At 33.7% G+C, this 20,794-nt stretch overlaps 1 protein-coding gene across 4 annotated transcripts in view; it reads right to left on the bottom strand.

The window, feature by feature from the left end:
• Window positions 1-20,794, bottom strand: part of LOC136350647 (neurotrimin-like) — a 118,673-nt gene that overhangs the window by 28,197 nt on the left and 69,682 nt on the right. For all 4 annotated transcript variants that reach the window (XM_066302598.1, XM_066302599.1, XM_066302596.1 and 1 more), the window contains exons 3-5: window positions 10,554-10,761; window positions 1,091-1,249; window positions 905-1,033 (exon numbers count right to left, since the gene is read on the bottom strand). In XM_066302598.1, the coding sequence (XP_066158695.1) occupies window positions 905-1,033; window positions 1,091-1,249; window positions 10,554-10,761 (496 nt within the window). The remainder of the gene's footprint in view (window positions 1-904; window positions 1,034-1,090; window positions 1,250-10,553; window positions 10,762-20,794) is intronic.

Raw genomic sequence — 20,794 nt, 5'->3', positions numbered from 1 at the left:
TAAAAAAAATCTTTGCTCAAAATAAACTGTAAAAAAGCCATTGCTATTTCATCGCCTTTTTCCCATTAAAACCTCAACTTTCTTGAACAGAACATCCTGTGCACTTTGAATTTTAATGCACTGCAACCAAGATTCTTACTTGATTAAAGTTTCTTAAAAAGGAAAGATTATGTGAAATTGTCCATTTAGGTTTTTATTTAACAAGGAACCCTTAAGACTTCTAAAAATTAAAAATTTGTGATCGTGGCAGATAGATTCCAATATGAGTCTCGCTTAACTTGTGTCTGAGGTACAGAGTCTGAAAGGCCAATCAACTTGTAAAAAAGAAATCAAGGGGTGATGCTTAAAAAAAAATGCGAAAAAATTCACATAAATACAGTTCAGACTTTTTCGCTAACAGGGCAGTGTTGTGTGCATAATTTACATCCAGCTCTCGACTAGCTGCCCTTTTTGTCTGGCATTTCATTATTAACATAACCCTACTTTCGATTTCGGTTTTTGCGAAAGGGAGAGAGAAAGTTAAAACAAAGTCGTAAAAACCTGTCTGCGAAAGTGAAAGTCTTTTAAAAGGAAACAGAATATTAATTAAAATAGGAAATGTAGTTTAAATGCTGGCACAGGCACCGAAATCCGGCATTACCTATGTAAGGATTTGATTAGATTTTTTATCAGTCTGTTCCGATCTCCAATAAAGAAGTTACGTTACTTTCGAAGAAAACCGTTAAGTTTTAAGGGGCATTACCGGAAATTTATTCGAATTTAGATTGTAGCTTTGGGAATATGAAAAGCACATAAAGATACGAAAGCAAGACGATACGTATTCCAATTTTCTGTCATATCAAAACTAGAAATCTTCCGCGGTTTTATTATTGGTCTTCTTTTAATTACCAATTAAGAAACTTACAATCTACGCTGACTTTTATGCGTTTGCTGACTGTGGGAGGTACACCATTGCTAGCTATGCAGAGATAAGCCCCCATATCTAGCCTAGATATTTTCGTCAGCTCCAATTTCTCCCCGTCCCAATCCGGCACTGTAAAAACACGTCTGTGCACACTCTGACATTATACAAAAATTCAAAATTCAATACCTTGCATAGTTTTATTAATAGTAATCTTAATATTATCATCCCTCTTCCATTTTACCGTAGGCTCTGGCGATCCTGTAGCTTTACACACTAAAGTCTCATTAGCTCCTTCTCGCACTATAACGTCGCTGCTGCTGAGAGAGTCATCAATATTTGGAGGAACTGTAACAAAACAAGTTCTCTTAAATAAGATCATAAATAAGAAAAACTATCGGGACAAAACTGTGGCTGCTGTCTGTCCGCCTCGTAAATGCAAATATGGCGCAATTTTGTCGATTCTCGACGTTTTAAGAGCTATAATACACACACTTTTTCTTATAAGAGGCTTCCTCTAAAGCATTTCAAGCAACGACACGTAAAGCAGATAAATTTCACGTTAACTGCCAAACGTTTATAACCAAATTTCCCTTTTATACACTACATCCATTTGGAGGGATTAATAAAACTATACAGAATGACTCGTTTCAGATGGGTATTATATTGCTGGGAACGTAAATTCCTTTATTGAGAAGTGCCAATTTATTTATATTGGGAATATCAAGAATGAAATTATGACTAAGATTTTAGATCATAAAAATTTTGTTTACTGGTGCAATAACAGTCGAACTGTAACATCTTGCAAAGACTGAAAATCTAGGAAGTCGATATTGTTTTTCAATGAGACAATAATCGAAATGAATGCAGGTTATTCATTTTATTTGCACAGTATATAATTGAAAAATTCTTGTCCCTCATCGCTCAACAAGACAATGCAACTCTGATTTAATCGTTTAACCGTTTGTTTCCAGTCTATTTCAGATCTAGATAGATAAGTAGAAGAATGAGATACTTAAAATAATTTCCGTAATTCACAAATTTTAAATGTCTGAAAAGAAACAGGGTGTTGCGTGTAGTACGAGTCCATCTTTTTTTTCGTTTTATGTGCTTCAGTACTCATTTCCTCATCAACATTTTTACATTACAAGGTTGTTCAGCGGATTTTAAGACAACAATATAGCGCTAAATCAGCTTTGTTTCAAACACTCTGTTGGTTTTCTCCAATGCATGTCTCTTGACATGACGTTTAATTCTAATATACGTTAGCAAATTCTAAAGTTAAAAATTAGTTTTCTTAGTTGATCAGTTATGACTTAAGTTAAAATCAGAATACTCATATCTCCCTGCACACATCAATTTAATGTTCAGGTCAGTCAAGAAAAAATATCTCGGTGCTCAATCGGAGCAGAAATTGTGTTTAATTTTAATAAAACTTTGATTAAAATGAGTCCCCCAAAATCTGAAGTGAAATAAAAAAAAATCTTTTCGCCCTTAATTCAAGGCAGAAAAATTACTTAATTGATTAATTATTTGATCTGCATAAACTAATCGCAGGTTAAGTAAATCGAAAGTTGCGTTGTTAAAATATTACCAAATTAGAGGAATATTGAGCTGAACACATGAGATTTAAAACATACCTTTTATTAAGTGTGTATAGATTTTTGGGAAATTATTTATAAAGAATTAGATGTAAAGGGAAAAAATTATAATTGGATTAGTGGGATTACAGGGCAGAATTTCTAGGAATTTAACTGCTTAAATTAATTTCGCACACTTACTATTTTTAATTTAATATTCTTTCTGAGGGTTTATAATATAATAACTTTTAATGTATGCAAAATTATGTAGACGCCTGACTCTGCTGGTAAACCAATGTATTTGTCTAGGAGAAAGATTCATTGCCTGTGAGTAAATTGGAAAATCAACTTTTTACCTTGGATATATAAGCTTTAAGAAATTTTGTCACTGTGTAATGGGTTCGGTTTAAAGTAAGGCGAATTTATATGCAGTGTATGATAATATTGTATACGAGAGACAAGCGAGAAATTGTCTTCTTTGATTACTTTGTTTGAAGTGTTATTCACCTTTTTACAAAACAACTTTATCATAAATAAACTTCATTTAAACCAGACAAACAGATGGTGACGCAAAGTTTTTAATAAGGGTCTCTGAACAGAGCTTTGTTGATGGGCTGTCACGAAAGTTTATTTTTGAAACTATAAAATTTACATCTGTCAAGCACTTGGAAAAATATTCCAAAGGAGTCGTTGTAAAAATCTAAATAACAGTGAATTTCTTCGAGGGGCTCCATATTTTTGCATAGAGAACACGCCTTTAAAATAGGAGTTTTCTTATCCCTCTGCTTGACATTATTTCGTCAATAATTTCATTTGATAATAAAGATCTTAACAATAAAGCATCCTTTAAGCTTATTACTTAAACTCTCGTGCTCCCCATATTTACGAAAATTCCCTTTTTCCAAACAGAGATAATTGAGTTATGTTAAGTAATATGCAGAAAGTACACAAACATATATCATAATTTAAGAACCAATCTACTTTCAAAAGTGTTTTCTTATAAATTACAGCAAAACGAAATTAGGTTTTAAACTACTTTTCCTGTTCAAGCTGTATTGATTATGATTTTCCGCTTTTATATTAAGCTCCTGTGCCAATCGCACTAAAGAGAATACTTTATCTGTGGTCTTAAGGTGCTAAAGTTAGCAACTTACTTGCGTATTCTTGGAAGGTGCCTTCAAATACTTGAAGTTAGCGTAACGACCTAAAATCCGAGCTTGAAATAAAAACGCAATTAGTAAATGCAGTAAAGCTTGTTGGTTTTCCTAAAACAGGGTATGAATTAATCAAAAGGCTAAACCACCGAGTCTAGATTCGAAGATAGAACACACTGTGTCTTTACGGTAAGACGCCATGCAGTTCAGGACCTAGTTAAACAGCACGTACGGTTGGGCTGATTATGGGCAAATTTTACCTTTTTGACCTTTCAGGGCCGTTGTGCCTGATTTTAAATGGACCCGGTCTAATTTAAATGTGCTTGTTTGTCTTATAATTATGTTTATCCGACCATGTTTAAACCTGGATCCGCACAATTCCTTTTGTTCTAATTTCGTTTTTGTTTATTTTTGAGCAGCTAGAAATTACAATTCTTCGAAAACATTTCGTTAATAATGTATATTTCGTATTTTACAGAAACATCAAGAACTACAGAGATACGCAAAAGGTTTTTTCCTCGATGTGGTAACGAAATCTTGTATACAATATTCACGTCGAGTATTGGAGTCAAACAATAAAAATTCTGTACACGGAAATTCGTTGTAGCAATAATAATTTTAAACCACAAATTCAATTGAAGTGCATCCCCTTTTAAACGTTGGGCCAGACAAATCTGGAATGTTCTCTCGGGGACCACAATGATTGTCTACTGAACGTTCAACTCAATAAGATACTCGAGTCCAACTCGGCATTAGAATCCGGTCCATTCGATCAAAGCAGTCTTATATATTTAAATTTTGAGATCCTCCTATTTTTCTTTTTACTGCCAATGAAATTTGATTTCCTCATGGGGCACTTTTATTAACAACCTAAGTATTTTATGTTTCTTATCTGAGTTTATTTTCCCATATATTTTTTTCTAAACGGATCCGTTCTGGAATTGGATACAATGTTTTCATTCCCTTTAAGCATAAAGATATAAATGTTTTTAAATTGCTCAAATGGAAATCACATATCTGTGTTGTATAAAAACAAGTCGTATTTTCCTTTTATTATTTTTCTGCAGTCGAAGCGTAACGAATAAATATAACTGAGATGAAGTTCTTTAACATCCCAAATAGTTATTCACAGCTTAGATATGACTTATTCCGTATGAACCACTATTAGCTTTATTTTAAAGACTTACTATGCGAACGACGTTCTTCGACCTTAAAAATATACTTTACTTTTTATTTTTGTGTTTGACCTTTAATGGCCATTTTCCGATTTTTTACCATCAAACACAATTACTTTCGTTAAATTCGGTAAAACTGCTTTGCCATTAGAGCTACGAGGGCCAAGAGTCCTCTAATTCACAGGGATTATATTTACTACCTTATTGACGAAGCATATCAACAACAACAAATGGAAAAGGTTTATTTAAAAGACAATAAACTTTACGATTTATTGAAATTCCCTAAAGCCGGCTCTCGACTGAGTGTTCGCTTAATTGAGGTTAGTTTTTACAGACAGTAAACAACATTTGCATATAAATTGATAGTTAATTAAAATAACATCCTTTACATGTTAAAGCCTTTGTGTTTTTATATGATTTATATACAAATTTCCATTCCTCCGTAAGACTTAAATACTCGCAAAATTCGTGGTACGAATTATAGAGACTAACCGTACCAAAGGGGAATAATCCTAATTGTGATTTAAGTATTGTTGTAATGCCTAGAAATAATGATTACAATAATATTTTTTTTTTGAAAATAAACAAGAAATATTTTAAGATTACGCTCATAAAAAATGGGAGAGGGTAAAGAATGAAGTTTAATAAGTAAAAACTTTTTGAGCGTGGCGATAAATAAAAAAGTTAAAAACATTTAATTCGTAAATGAAAAATGGGTGGCAAACAGCAGAGCTATAATTAAAGTGATGAGGAAAACCGCTGTTAAAAGTGAACAATCCTCTTAAATTATAAGTTACAAACATTAATTTCTTAATTAACAACTGTGACCTTATAAGTTATTGTTCATCTGTTCCTACAGATCCTCGGAACAAAAAGATGAAACTTGCCGCTGTTCTAGTAATTAATTGCGATACTTTTGACAATGCAGTTCTCAGATTATACAATTGCTTTAGCTTTAACTTTTGCCTTCAGGTTTGTCCACCTGGGTTCACTAATTCTAACTACGTCCACAATTTCCAATATCGCACTAAACAAAAGCAATCACTACAAAGCTTATAGCGTTGAGTTTTTAAAATTGAAAGACACTAAGTCCAGGCAGAAAATTCAATCACGGACCATCTCTTATAAACTTGCGATTGTTTGGTGTAAAACGAAAGAGGCTTTTGTTAGAATATCTATTTCAATTAGGGAACTTTCTCAGTCATGCTCTAATTTTATTTTGTACCTCCCACTATTCGCTGTCCTGATTCCCTTTTTTGGTTCTGACTATACGATATAGGGAAAACTTTCTTGGGTGCGTTTAATTTGGCAATTTCTTAAATATTTGATGGTAATATATGAGACGTATATTAGCAGTTGGGGTGTTGTTTAAACATAATTAAACTTTCCTCGATAGGTACTTTAAATAGGAAGTGTCTTTGCGTAGGGAAATGTAAATTAACTATCGCAAAATTTAACTTGATAAACAAACGGTTACTAATCGAAGCATTCTTTAACTTCGATAGTCAAGCAACAAATTAAAAATTACCTTCTTCACTGAACGATCTGTCAGTGGCAGAGGGGAGAGAGAAGAAAGACAGAAACATAGTAAAGCACAAAGGACTGACAATTACTAGGTTTAAGGGAATTTCAGCCATCCCACAGATTTCAATTATAATCCTAAACCTCAATTCCATTCGATGTAATTGACCAGGTAATAGCTTTACAGAAAGCTTCACCTTACAACCGAAAACGGCCCAGAATACATATTTGTCTCCACCGCACATTCTAAATCATTTGGGTTTAATTATTAGCCTAGGTTTGTTTCTCTTTCAGATGTTTACCAGCTCTATCGATTCCACCTTATGATGTAGCTGCACGAGTTTATTGAAGGATGTGAATTTATAATTGAAGGATATTACCTCTGCAGGCTTAAAACAAATAATATAAAATGTGAATCATACTTTATAAAGTTATGAGGATAAAAGAGGATTAATTACCTACACGCAGAATTTACAGTAACTTAAAAAAGGCTTTGGCTCATTACTAGCATTTAATAAGAGTAGCAATCTAGGAGATCATCAATTAATAATGTCCAAAGAAACGAGAGAGCTAAATTCCGAAAGGCATTTTATCGTGAACAAAAAGAGCCGAGATCGCTATTCTTATCGTAATATTGCAAAACCTCCCAAATACGTTACACCACACATTTAGGACTTTTCCTCTGGACCAATTGTTCGAAATACAATGGGGATAAAGATCCTCCTCGACACGTCTTTAAGCTTTTTTACGCCCATTTTACGATGTCCGTTTTTCTATAATTGATTGTCGTTATGTGGCCGCTACCTTTTCAGTTTTTTATATCTCTATTATTGGCAGGAGCCCTTATATGTCTTTGGATTTTTTTCTGTTTGCAGTTCAGTTTTAGTTAAGCGCCTATAGGAGGCCAATGATATGGGCAATGGGCAACAGAAAGACCCAGTTATAAAGGCGAAAGTAACAAACTAAATTAAAATGTCTAGGTTCTTTGTGTCTTTAACGGAAAGGCAATCTATAGTGCAGCAAGAAGAGAAAAATTGATGTGACTCTTAAGCTTATTTGTTTTTTGTAAAGCAATTACGGTTGGAATTAACTTCAGGAAGGTCTAACTTTTAATTTAAAATAGGGAATAATGGGATTTTACGACCACTATACAATTGCAGAAATAATGCCTTTGCAATAGTTTCCGTTTCTCGCATAAATGATTTGTCAAAATTTGGTCTTTGAATGGTTCATCGATATGATGTTAAAAATTCATAAGCAAGGCAATGCTAAATTTATTGTTATACTGTCTCTGAAGAAAATATAAAAACAACAAAGCTGAAGTGAGTCTTAAACAAAGAATATTTTAATGAAAACTTATAACTGAAAAGGGAATTCATAAAATCCACAAACGGCCTATTTTCCATTATGAAATTACTGCCTTCAGTGCTAATCAGCTTATTAATTATCTACATTTCAGCGATCTAGTCAAATTAAAACGTTTTAGATGAAAACCACTTCGGAAATTGATCAAGAAACGGAAATAAAAGGCGTGCTTTCTGGAAATTAAATTTTATTTTAGGCATGAAACCTTTTGTCAATAGAATAAAGGCTTATTTTGAATAAAGGTCCGACTTTTATGTACGTTGTGCTGAAAACAAATTTGTCTTACATTTCAGCGTACCGACGACGTTCTTTACAATGGCGGTATTTTTGCTTATAACGTGTCATTAATAAAATATGTTGTCGTTATATAATTAAAATAGATTCTTTTCTACTACGAATTTAATTGCCGACACTATCAAAAAATTTCCCTTTTTATGTGTTATTACCAACTAACTGATGCCCTGGCAGGGAAGAAATTCCTAATGAATTCTGACAGGTGAAAAAAGTTTGCACCAGCCCTTGGGGTGCTGCAGCGAATAGTAATGCATTTTCATCGGACAGAAAGGGATGAAGTAAGAAGTTCTACTTCTTACTGTTGTTTTAGTTGAACGCTAACCACCTCTGAATTCGATAGTACTCAAACTCGGAGGATGGGTATCTAGTAATTTAATCAACTTTAAAGAACGCTTTATTTCTTTTACAATCATGGTGAGCTTATATTTTCGTAATTTGCTTTAGTTTTCTTTATCGTATAATTAGTTCTTAGCAGTTTCAAATAGAAAGTTCAAGATCGGAGAAAAATATGAAAAATAGTTACTGAATTGAGAAATAAATTAATTTCATGTTAGAGCAATTAAAAAGCATTCAGTTGTATAGAAATTACTATGATGTTTTAGAGTGACACGGGACAAGCGCTTTCTAATTTACAAGACGTATCCAAAATTTAATTCCGTTTAGAGTTGAACTATTTTTAGACATTTTTCCATAGCAGCCATGGCAAAATGGGCAGCAAATCATTTAAATCTACTTTTATAAAAATTAACGTTATCAATTATTTGAATATACTGACGTTACACCTTATTGTAATAGTTAGAGAAAATACTCAAATTGGACCAATTAAGTATATAAGTTTTTCTGAGAGTGATGAAGGATCAAATTTTCCTAATTTAATGATTACTGAAAAATTTGAAAAGTATGAAAACTTAAATGCGAATTGCCACCTACATCTAATAGTTGAATGAACAAAATTAGTTTTATTCAATCAAACGCATAGGTAAATCAGAAAAGTTAAAATTGGTTGTTTTTTATGATACCACAATTCAGAGGTGTTTAAGCCAATAGAAAAAATATTGGCATTTTAGAATTACCAAAAAAGATTGTTTTCTAAAATTCAAGGATATTGTCAAATTTTTTCAACATTTAGAATACAGGAATGACTCTGATTCTTGTCGAACTTATTACCTGCAGGTCAAACGGGAAAAGCAATGGGAATATGGAACCGTATTAAAGGGAGTTATCAAGTTTCTGCTCAAGGCCCCTAATAATTATCATAATATTTAGATATTCCATTTGAATATTATATTATGAGGTTTCTTCCTTTTGGTAAATATGGATAGAAAAAATTTGGTCCAAAATTAATTGAATTTTCATAAATTTCAAAAACAATTTTTTTTTATTATTGAATAGTATAGAAATTGTTTCGATATTTAGAGCGACGAGAGATGGACTTTTTCTAATTTTCGAAAAGACAGTTAAGCTTCTTTTTAAAATGTACCCCGTTTTTAAAATGTATTTTTCAATTTAAGCTAAAATGGAGTAACTTCAGAGGTTGCATAATTTATTAAAATCAGTTGCGTACCAACTTTCAAAGGACGGATACAGTTTTTTTTTTAATCAGTGTTGGATGTCCGTATTATTACACGAGTTTTGGGTCTTTCGAAAAAGTGAAAGGTCACAGATTCTACAATTTTTTAATATTAAAATGTCAGGTCTTAGTTCTCATTTAATGTGTCCTCTTTTGAGTGTACAGATACAGTTTGTGGTCTTCTAGGAATGTGAGAAGTAATTTCATTTTAAAAATTGAGTAGTTTTAAGTACAGTGACGTATAAAGATTTTGTGTTTTTTAACAAATGTTAAATTTTTTTTCTTGGAAATCGCTTTTTTTGTAAGGCAAATTTGAAAAAAATAATTTAATTAATTTATTTACTCACATAAAAATACAACGCATCGTAATAGACCACTATGTCATTCGTTCATGCCACTCCGTGGATCATGAACTGTACTATTTGAAAGTTTAACTTCAATTTGTTCAATTGAATTTTAAACAAGTATTATAATTAATGCAAATAAAATCTATGCAAACTACGTTGGCGTGTAGACCGATAGAGGACAAAAATCTTCAAATTTTAGCTGATAGATTTAACTTCTGACATCTAGGGAAATTAAAGAATGTTCTAACTTACTTTTTAAAATGATCAGGGACTAGAGTTTCCAAATTTTGCCTGATACAATTAAATCCGAAATACCAAGAAGAATTCAATAGATGGGACGTTTAATTTTAAATGAAATTAACCCTTAACGATGGAACAAATAGATGTTTTTTCTAACTTGGCCTTGGTATTCAAAGCTACTTTATGGCCGGGAATTATGTGTAAATATAATATTAAAACCCCGGTAACATTGCAGACAACCGTGTAAATACTCCGTTACTGAAGCTAGAATATTTCCATGAAAAATCTAATATAACAAAATCTTACTTAGCCTCAGGGTTCAAGGAGAAGCATAACATTTTCATCTTTAATAATTCTTCTTGGTGAAGAATTTGAAATTTCTATTGAGTTATAAAAATGTACCTACCAACCACATGAAGATATCCAAATTGCGTTTTGGCTGTCACAGTGTTGATTTGACACATGTATCGTCCTCTGTCTTCCTCTTGAACGTTGTTTATATGCAGAAACCACGTTCTGTGTTTATCATGCGATACGTTTATCCTTGGGTTACGCGTTATCACGTGATTGTGAACTGTCAAGATGGCGGATTGCTCGAAATGCATCCACGCGACCTGGAAGTAATAAAGAAGGGGAGTTAGTCACGTGGTACATAGTCTTTAAGCTGCAGAATTATTTAATAACATGTTTTACATCGAATTCCACGGCAGAAAGTATAGGAAAATTCCCTGTTATTAAAGATTCTTCGCAATATTGCATTTTAACATAAACGACCAATCTATTACAGTTTTTCTGTATTTTGCTTCGAATTTCTTATCAATAAGTTAGTTGTTTTGAAAGTTTTGGAATCGTAGGAAATAGAGAAAAATCGGGAAACACTTAACTTACCGCCGAAGTTTCTGAATTGAAAAAGATTCGCATTTTAATATTGTCCATTTTAGTTTATATTTATTTCCCAAACTTTCTCGCTTCCAGCATATATTGTTTAATTCAACTTGGCTGGAATTACGTCTGGATTTTCCAGATTTTTATTCGGTTCTCTTTCAGACTTGTTAAAAACGAATTTACTAAATTGTCAAATAAGTTCGAACAAATTTGCTATCACATATGCTTTATTTGCTTCCTTCTCGTTTTCAATCAAATAAGGCTACTGCCAATATACTTTCTCCTTCTCTGATTGGTTACTTGATAAAGAACTCCACTGCGATGAAAGTTTTATTGCATGAGGTTTTACTGCCCTTTCATAACTGGTCATAAAATATGCATTTTTCTTCCTGAAAACACATCTATAAATCTTCTGTGACGGGGTTAATATTGGTGTTAGTTCAAGGTGAAAGGTAACAGTTTAAGCTCAATTATCCAAGCCCAGAGGGTGCAGCTAGAAACACATTTATTGCATTGAACATAATAAAAAGTGATGATCAGGAGTGAAAAAATTTAATCAAATTTGCATTGGCTAACTAAATACAAAGTATTGTACATGTGCCTTAGAGTAATAAGAAATTGAACTTTCCGAATGTTCGAAAAGTAAACTACAAAAAATCCGATTTATAATAAAAAAATTTTGATTTAATTTGATGAGAACTGAAAACATAGAAAGAAAAATTTCTAAATTACTAAAGTTGAACTGGGAATAAATTTTAGTGTTTGATGTATCTCGCTGCTACGCTGTACCTAGTAAAAGGGGACGCATGTTTTATATTTTTGGCCATCCAACAAAATAGATTTTCACTGTATTTCCCATGTTTTCCAATTTAATAAGAAAGGGAAAACGAGTTTTCGAAGGCAGAATTGAACTAGAAAAATGCTGTTTTCAATTACGAAATTTGGATTTAAACATGATCATAACTTGAAACGGGACAAGGGCCCACAATTTTCTAATTCATTAAGGTTAACAAGATCTACTAAATTCGGAAAACTGAAGTAATCAAACTGAACCAATTAAATTGGCAATCAACTTTAGAGACTGAATACAAAGTACATAAAATTAAACAAATTCCTACTCTTTCGACGTTGCCCGATTTAATGAAATATATTGATTGTTATTCACAGGTTGCGCTCCCACTAAAACCCCAATAGTGGCATTGAATAAAGACTTAGTACTTACTAACTTGTGTTTACTCACTGGAATTGTTTTCATACCTACCATTGAACACCTCAATTGTCTGGTTAACTGAAATCTTGGATAATAAATTAATCGACAGTATCCTACAAATTTATGGTTATTTGCAGAATATACTGCATTACCCTGATAATTCTAACATACATAATTTAGTATACAGGTTGAATATGTAAATATAGTAATTGTCAGATATAAATTCACCCAACGCTTCGGTGCGAACCATATTCATCTGGATAAACCGTGAATGGTGCAAAATGGTTTGGTACGTATGTTTGCATGTATGCGATTTGCTATTTAAGACCGCTTTCACGTGGAACGCTTGTTGTCTCACTGATCTGGAAATTCTAAACATTCAGCTCTAGAATTGATTTATTAGTGGTATCCCATTAGGATAGATCTATGATTCATATAGTGAGAACCTCAAATATTTAACAGCTAAATTTGTCAATTAGTAGTGTAAAGCTTGAGCGCAAATCACCGATTATCTCGTATTATTCCACCCACATGAAAATCTTGATTTGACTGTATTTTCAAGTAATTATTCCTGGCAATGACATTAAAACTAGTGTGCTTCTAAAATGCTTTCGGAATGTAATTTTTATGTTTTGTTCAAATATTCTTCCTATCGATCAAAATTTTTTGTTCTTGTTGTACATATTCATAACTCATTCAACAGGTTTTCTGATTAATCCCAAATGCTCCACAACAGTAAAGTTTATTTTCACTAAAAATAATTTTAGGATGTAATCGTACAATTCCCTTTATTTGTCATGCTGTTAGTTAGTTTTGAATTTATTAACATGCATATGTACATGAGTAGACGTCATGTAGCCGTGTTTAAAAGTCACTGAAAGTTACATTCCAGACGATTTGTTAATAAGTGATAATTTAATACAATTTGAAATTTTTCGCCTTTTGTCATTTGAAATTTACGCAATTTCAGTTAGTATTCCTTATTAATACCACGAGAAAAGATTTTGGCCCTCATCAAGTCGATAATGTACGCAAGTTTATATCATAGTCGACGAACTTTTTCCATTACATTGAACAGACAGACAATAAAGTGGGGTTTAAAAATACACCTTGCGTCTTTTTACAATTTATCGCCTCCTGGGGCCTTTAACTTCTTCAACTTAAACTCCTTTCCCTGAATCAGCCATTATTTTTCTATTGGTGCGGTGACAACATTAACATTTTGCAAGTTAAGACCCCAGTAAGATTGCTTTGCTAACACTCTTATAATCGACTATACAGAACCGAATTTCTCTCGTTATTGTTGCAAAACGTATGAGCGGAAGGCGTTAGATTACATAGGATGGGTAACAGTTTATATAGGCCAGACGGTATCAGTTTCTACGTCAAGTAGTCTAGCCTCTCTATATTTATCTATAGGCACTTATCTTTACAAACAAGCTTGTAAATATTGTATTACCGAAAATAGGTCTTTTTCATTCAGAGTTTAGCATACAAAAATAACATTGCCTCTCTTCCTACATAAAATGATATACAGGGGCGTTATGCAAGTACGTAGTCAAATTTCAACGGGTAATTCTTTGGGTTATACTAAAATGAAAAATTTATATAAACATAGGTCCGGCAATGTTTTCTTTTCAAGGTGCAGAGTATCAAACTTTTTTTTTGTTAATTTTTACACATTAACAAAAAACTCATAAATAACAAGAAAACGTATACAATTATGAACTTGAAACTTGACGACAATTTTTAACGTAGTTGAAACGAATCTTTTAAGCTAGAAATTTTTTTTTCACAGAAGTAACACCGAAAATTTAAGAAACATCAAACAAGAAAAACTCTTTATTAAGACTACACTCAAACAATTGATACGCAATTATTTTAGTACAAAACATTTAATAATAAGTAACACGAAAGTTACGATGGTTGCTGAAAATGTCCTCCTTCAACTTCCATGTAAGCATTAGCTCGTCTCAACATCCATTGCCGAACACATTGAAATATTTCCGGCGTATATCTTATCTGATTACATGAATCCCGTATCCGTTGGATTAATTCTTCTTTAGTGTTGACCGGAGTTCTATAAACAAAGGACTTAGCATTTCGCCAGAGGAACAAATCAAACTAATTTAAATCCGGTGACCTGTGTGGCCATGACCGTGCTTAATGCTAAAAAGTATAAAAGTTAAAAAAGTCAATGAAGCATAAATAACAATAATAACTATAAGTGACATTGCCAAATTTCAACAAAATTGCCTAAAGAATGATTAAGATTTTTGAAAAAAAAACAGTATTTTTAAAAAGAAGTTTGACACCCTGTATCTTGAAAACGAAGCCTTAGAGGACCTATATTTATGTAAATTTTCCTACTAGAATCACTCAAAGAAACACCCGTTGAAGTTCCACCACGTATTTAAATAACATCCCCTATAAGGCGATGGCTTAACGAAATTACGAAAATGATGTCATATAATTTTAATTCATACACTCATATCCCTCTGAAACTGCCCATTGATTTCATTATTCTTGTAATTCTTCAGGAAAGCTTTAATATTAAGTATGTATTTAAGCATTACTTTACAGTTTAATTATATGCAATAACATTTCTAATGACATTCTATTTGGCTCATCTACATATCAGTCTACTACACTTCTGTAATATAGTCTGCATTGCCTAATTTTGTCTGTCACACTTATCTGGCAACCCACTGTCTTCAATGTTTTCCTTTTTTGAGGAAAGCTTTAATCTTGAGATTTTTTCGTCTACTTGTTCGCAAATTTTACTATCCAATCATCTCATTTTTTATGCTACATCATGTCTTCAGTATTTTTCTTCTCAAGGACTACTTAAAGGAAGACCTTGAACGTACATATATTCAGTACTTTTTGAGTCATAAGGAAGGCTTTTGACTTGACAGTTTGACAGATACACGTTTCATACATATTGTTCGCAAGTGGGTCGCTTAAGCTCTGATCTTTAAATTACTAAGGTATGAGGATTTGTAAACTTCAATAGACTGAAAAATTTTAACGCATATTTAAGTACTAAATTGGAAAACTGCAACAGCGTTTGATCGTTAATCATGATTCTTTGAAGTCTAAGTTAATATCACCTCAAATTATGTTCTGTTTTAAAAATTATATTTCGGATATGTTGGATCTATATTTTAAACTCCGGAGATTAAACCCGATGTGCCATAAAATATTCATTTTAGACTGAAGCTAATCACTGTGGAAGAAATATGATATGAAAGACAGTGCTCAGATTTAAAAATGATAAAACAAAGACGGAGAAGCCACAGTGAGACGGGTCGAGACAGAAAATCAACGGTCGAGAAAATGAGGTTGGGATGCTCTGGACCGAATAATAGAGGATGGTAGAAGTCGCTTAGCCTCCAGATCTAGGAGTATTTTCGTATTATAATCACTTACATGTCAGTAAACCAATCGAATGTTTTATAGATAGCGGTTGTTTACTCTGAGTGTTGCATAATAAATTGCAGTTATGAAGGGAATTTAATTTAATCTTAACTAAGTTTTGCGGGTTTTGCCAAAACTCACCCCATCGGCTTAAAGTGGCGCAGGTTGTGATGCATGACGTTTAAGGGGATGCTTGATTATTTTTGATTTATTGAGCTTCACCTGGGGTCTTGTTGCCGCTTCCAATTTAATTTTTTTGTCGTCGCGGAGAGGGATTTGACCTGTCGATTTGGGCGCTTTTCAGCAGAATTATACAGGGAAAAAATGGGTAATAGGTATATGATTTTTGTGAAATAAATCCTGAATTTACTCAAGTTTGGCGTCCTGCAAAATGAATAAAAGCCCAAGCGGCTTTGAAGCGTATAGAAAATACCACAAGGAGATAAAGAAATTTGAGGCAAGAAATCTCGAAATTATTCATAGGCTTTACGTCACCGAAGGTGGAATTCGAAAGTATCATCACAGTCTTTTTATTTCTGTTGGTTATCATTTGTCAAAAGAATTTCCTTCGTCTTGGTGGGACGGTCATTTTCGATACAATTTTCAAACGGCAATACACGCACCTCTTCTAGGTTTCCTGGGCGTATATATATTGCTTTATTAACTCTACTATATAGGTGACCCCTCCTTGACATCAAAAGTCACATATACGGTCATTTTTTAATTATAAATCCACGTTTCTTTAATCTCAATGGAGATGTGGATTTTGATGTAGCCGAAATGGATCTTTATGTAGTCATAACCAAAGATTAAAAACTTCAGATAACGGACGGTGCTCGGGCTTGTCAAAAAACCTTCAGACCCAAAATGTTTATTTGAAACTATAAAGTCAGATTGCTAGAATACTGGACTTGATAATGTGAAGTAAATATAAAACATTCCCGAAATATTTCCGAATTCAGCGTTATGTGTAACATTATCTTCTAATGGTAAAATTATCGCCAGACATTTGTCTCCAGGTGGAAAACTCTACTACAGATTGGAATTTCTGAAAAATACTTTTTAAAGATTACCTGGTTGCAGCAAGTCAATATGAGGCGCCAGACAAGTGAAATAATCAATATTGAGAAAGATTATTGGTAGAGAGTCTGCCGGGATTATGTCTACATTCTCAGATCGTGGAGCCGAATCAGACAAAAATAACTCGATTATTTAGTTGATCGAAAAGTACGTCAAGTCGAGGATCAATGAATGTTTTGAACACTACAATTTTCTGGAATGAGTTCAAACTGAGATTGGGAACTACTTGAGCATTTTTTTTACAAACTTCCAGCACCTTATTCAAACCGGTAACTATAATGAGGTAGACACAACGGAAAGTATCGAGGACAAAGCACTCCGAGACAAGATTGTGATGATTAAGGACCCGGTGACCCGAGAAGCCCTGCTGCGAATCGACAAGTTAACTTTGGATAAAGTCATTACATTCTGTAGGACTTCGGAGCAAAGTAAGCAGGAAGGCCTGAAGTTTCAAGACGAAGGTGCAGCCGCAGATGTTAATTTCGTAAAAAAATATAAGCTAGTGCAAGCAAGGTATAGGTCAAATGAGAAAGAATGTATAATTTTGCTATTGAATCGAAACAATAAAACTAAACAATAAAACATCTCAAACGACGATTGATTCGTTTTAAGACTTCTTTAGATGTCCTAGGTATCCAAGACATTTAATCGCTGATAATTTGGCTTTTATTTTAATGCACTGAAAAAATACTACGACAGTAAAGATGCTATAATCGAAACTTCCTCACTACATTATCACTAAAGCAACGGACTGGCTAAAAAAGCAGTTAATATTGGCAAATAGATCATTAAGAAAAGTTTTGATGGGAAATCAGGCTATAAAGAAGTTTCAACCGAATATGACAATACTCCATTAATAAACTTAGATGCATCTTCGACATAGAATTTACAAAGCCGGAATTTTCGATCACCGTTACTAATGCTAGATTTACAGTTAGGACTTAAGAAAGAAAACCATGTTCATGAGTGTGTTTGCGAACAAAAATATAAAATAAAACGTCTATATGATACATATGCTATGGGATTAGGTAAGGGCGATCATTCTTTCAAAATCTTACGAGCCCAAATCGTATTAGGTCCGAAAAGAGATTTCAGACGAAATTGTAAGGCGAAACACCAGCCAAATTAAATTGCCTTTCATAAAATCAGAGCTCAAAATGAAATCTAGCAGTGTGTGCATTACCACCACACTTTCGTTTTGGTCTTCCTCTCAGATCTCTTCGGTGACAATCTTTGGTGTGGGATGTCGAGATTGCGTTTGAGAACATCTAGTGAAATATCAAGTAAAATATCAGAACTCACTAGCGTGACACAGAAAAATAGTACCATGGACGTTTTTGTAAAACTATAAAATCAAATTAATAATAAAAAACTTTTAGAAAATTTACTTTAAAGTTTATGTCGATGATCGATGAAAAGTGCAAACATTTTGAAACTGCATGGGAGTCCACACCTTTTGCTGAACAAAGTTTACCTGAATTGACATCCAGGTTAATGGGAGAGGAGGAGAGATATAAAACATGTGAACACAGTGTAGTCTTTGCAGCTAAAAGCAATAATACTCAGACAGCAAAATGGTTTTTACACCAAAGATATGGTAATTTAGCTACACAGTGTTTTGACATAGAGGTTCATCATAGAAACACAAAACAGAAGTGTTTTTATTGTAAGAAAGCAAGTCAACTAATAGATAATCGTCGGCAGAGAAGAAGGAAAAAACAATTACCTTTATTAGGTGTGAGGGAAGTATTTAGTATTTTTTTTGCTCCTATGTACATGGAGTTTTAGCGAGTGTAAGCAAGACGTAATTAGGCGATTGATAAATGTAAGGGAGACAGGCTAGCGTGGTCGAATCGCAAGGAGTACGCCTCAATCTGAGGACGGATCATATCACAAAAAGGGCTTGTTGCTCAACTGAGATATTCTAAAAATACCGTTTTTATCGTGGTGTTTGTAGAGGTAAGGCTAGAAAAAAATTTATCATAGAATTTGTTTTCCAAGAACACATTCGAATACCTATAGGTATGCGCATAATTTGCGTCCTTCAAAATCACATAGAACTACATCCCTCAACAGATTAAAACGTACTGCTTGCGAGTCAACAACGGTAGCCGATCGTTAACAATGGAAGGGGAAAGGGTAGTCTGTCTCCCTCGCACTCATCAATTGCCTAATATATGCCTCTTACTTGCACTTACTAAAACTCCATGTACATAGCAACGAAACTGTACTGTAGATGATCCTCAACTGAGGGTAACAGATCGGTAGTGAGTATTTCACTAGAGAAAAACGTATTTTCTTGAAAAACCGTTACTTTTAACAAGTACGAAACCAAGTTGAAAGTTTTAATGTGGACCGATACAGGAACTTGCAAGATCCACATCTTTCTTAACTAATGTAGTTTATGTGCTGGCCTTAAAGTTCAATTTGTTTTTCGTCAGATGTGCATTAGATAGACTATAATATGGACTCAAGTAAGGATGGCTGTCAGTTATTGGAAAAGATAAAATGGAATCTGTAAAGTTTTATATCAAAGAACCTGTAAATTTGGTAAGTGACACTAGTGATCAGAGTCATAGCCGTGAAAATATGCAATGTTAAGTGACACGAAAAGTTGTGAGTGGCACTCTCGAAACTTGGCACAATAGTTAGATGAATTTTGAAGGTCAATAATATTCCATTCGTAAATAATGGATTTGTTTGTGAAACGTGTCTTACTGAGAAGCAAGACATGTGGGGTATGGACAAGATGGGATATGTTATACCGTCAGGGCCTGCTGCCTTATTATTAGGAAACCGAAGTAGGCATTTTCAGATTTCGGTAGGGGTACATAGAATTGATTGGTAAATATGTGGGGGATGGGATAAGCCTTTTCAGTAAATCTACGGGCCGTTTCGCCAATTCTCTTCCTCCTCTTCGCCTCACGAAGCTTGTGTGGCGACATTAAATAAATATAGCGAAAACCTCGGCTTGGGAGATCGCTGCATAGTTTCCCAAGGGAAATAATTCGCCTATCCCGCAGCTTGTCTTGTGTATGCCGTGTTCCGATGACTGTTTCACTCATTTGTGAGCCATCAGTACACCAAACCTGATTGTTGATCGACGGTGCCTGAGAAAGTTACACCTTAAATTCCTCTCTCCTCGAAATGTTCATTTCAAATGACTATTTCAATCTGAGATGGTTATTCTCCTCCTTCTCCGATAGTACCCGTGGTATATCCCGTTGAACGAGCCCAGTAACGCGTCAACGACTTCGTCTAATGTTTGCTTTCGCTGTTGGGAGACCTCAATTATCCTAAGCGAAGTATTCCTATTGATCCAGTTCCAGTACTTGAAAAGTTTTTCAAGAAAAATAGAGTTCTGGCTGGGCTCTTTACGAGTCGATATCTCCGCCCGGAGGGAGTTGTGGGGCAAAAAAGTACAGGAAATTTACATATTTTTTTAATGAAGCTATTTCATATTCGAGAGGTTTCCGACCTATTCAGAAACATCCTGTATATGATATTACGCCATTAGGAAATGGATCTTAGCTGACAAAGCCGAATGGAACCGGATTACTATAAAGAAAAAAAAAATTGTACCTCGTTGGTAGCCTAACCTTATCCAAGTGTAAATAAATGGTTGCAATCACGGTTTGCTGGTGTGGTCAGAAATTACGCAAGACAAAATTCCCACAAAAAATAAAAGTACTGAATAAATATCGGAGCAATTAAAATACCGAACAGTGCCTAAATACTGTTCCTCTAATTTTTTCTGAGAAGCGGCAACAGAGTCCGCTTAAACAGGCCGCAGAAAAATAAAGGAAAAATTTATAGTTAGGGGAAGAAAGGCTTTTTTGTCGCTCAAAACGAATACCGAAAATTAAATGAAACATCTTTTATTCATAAAATACACGAGGACATCCCCTGGAGTTATCTTTGGGAAACGCGTCCTAGGATATTAGTAAAAAGTGTGTCCAATTTCTTTAGGACTAGACCGTGACGTCTGATGTATTAAAAAACTAACCGTCAAGAACCGAGTGCGAAAACGAGCAAAAGAGGGATTGGGGAAA

This window comes from Euwallacea fornicatus, chromosome 3, assembly GCF_040115645.1.
Source record: "Euwallacea fornicatus isolate EFF26 chromosome 3, ASM4011564v1, whole genome shotgun sequence".
NCBI classification, from domain to species: Eukaryota; Metazoa; Arthropoda; class Insecta; order Coleoptera; family Curculionidae; genus Euwallacea; species Euwallacea fornicatus.
This window is presented reverse-complemented; position numbering and strand designations above follow the sequence as displayed.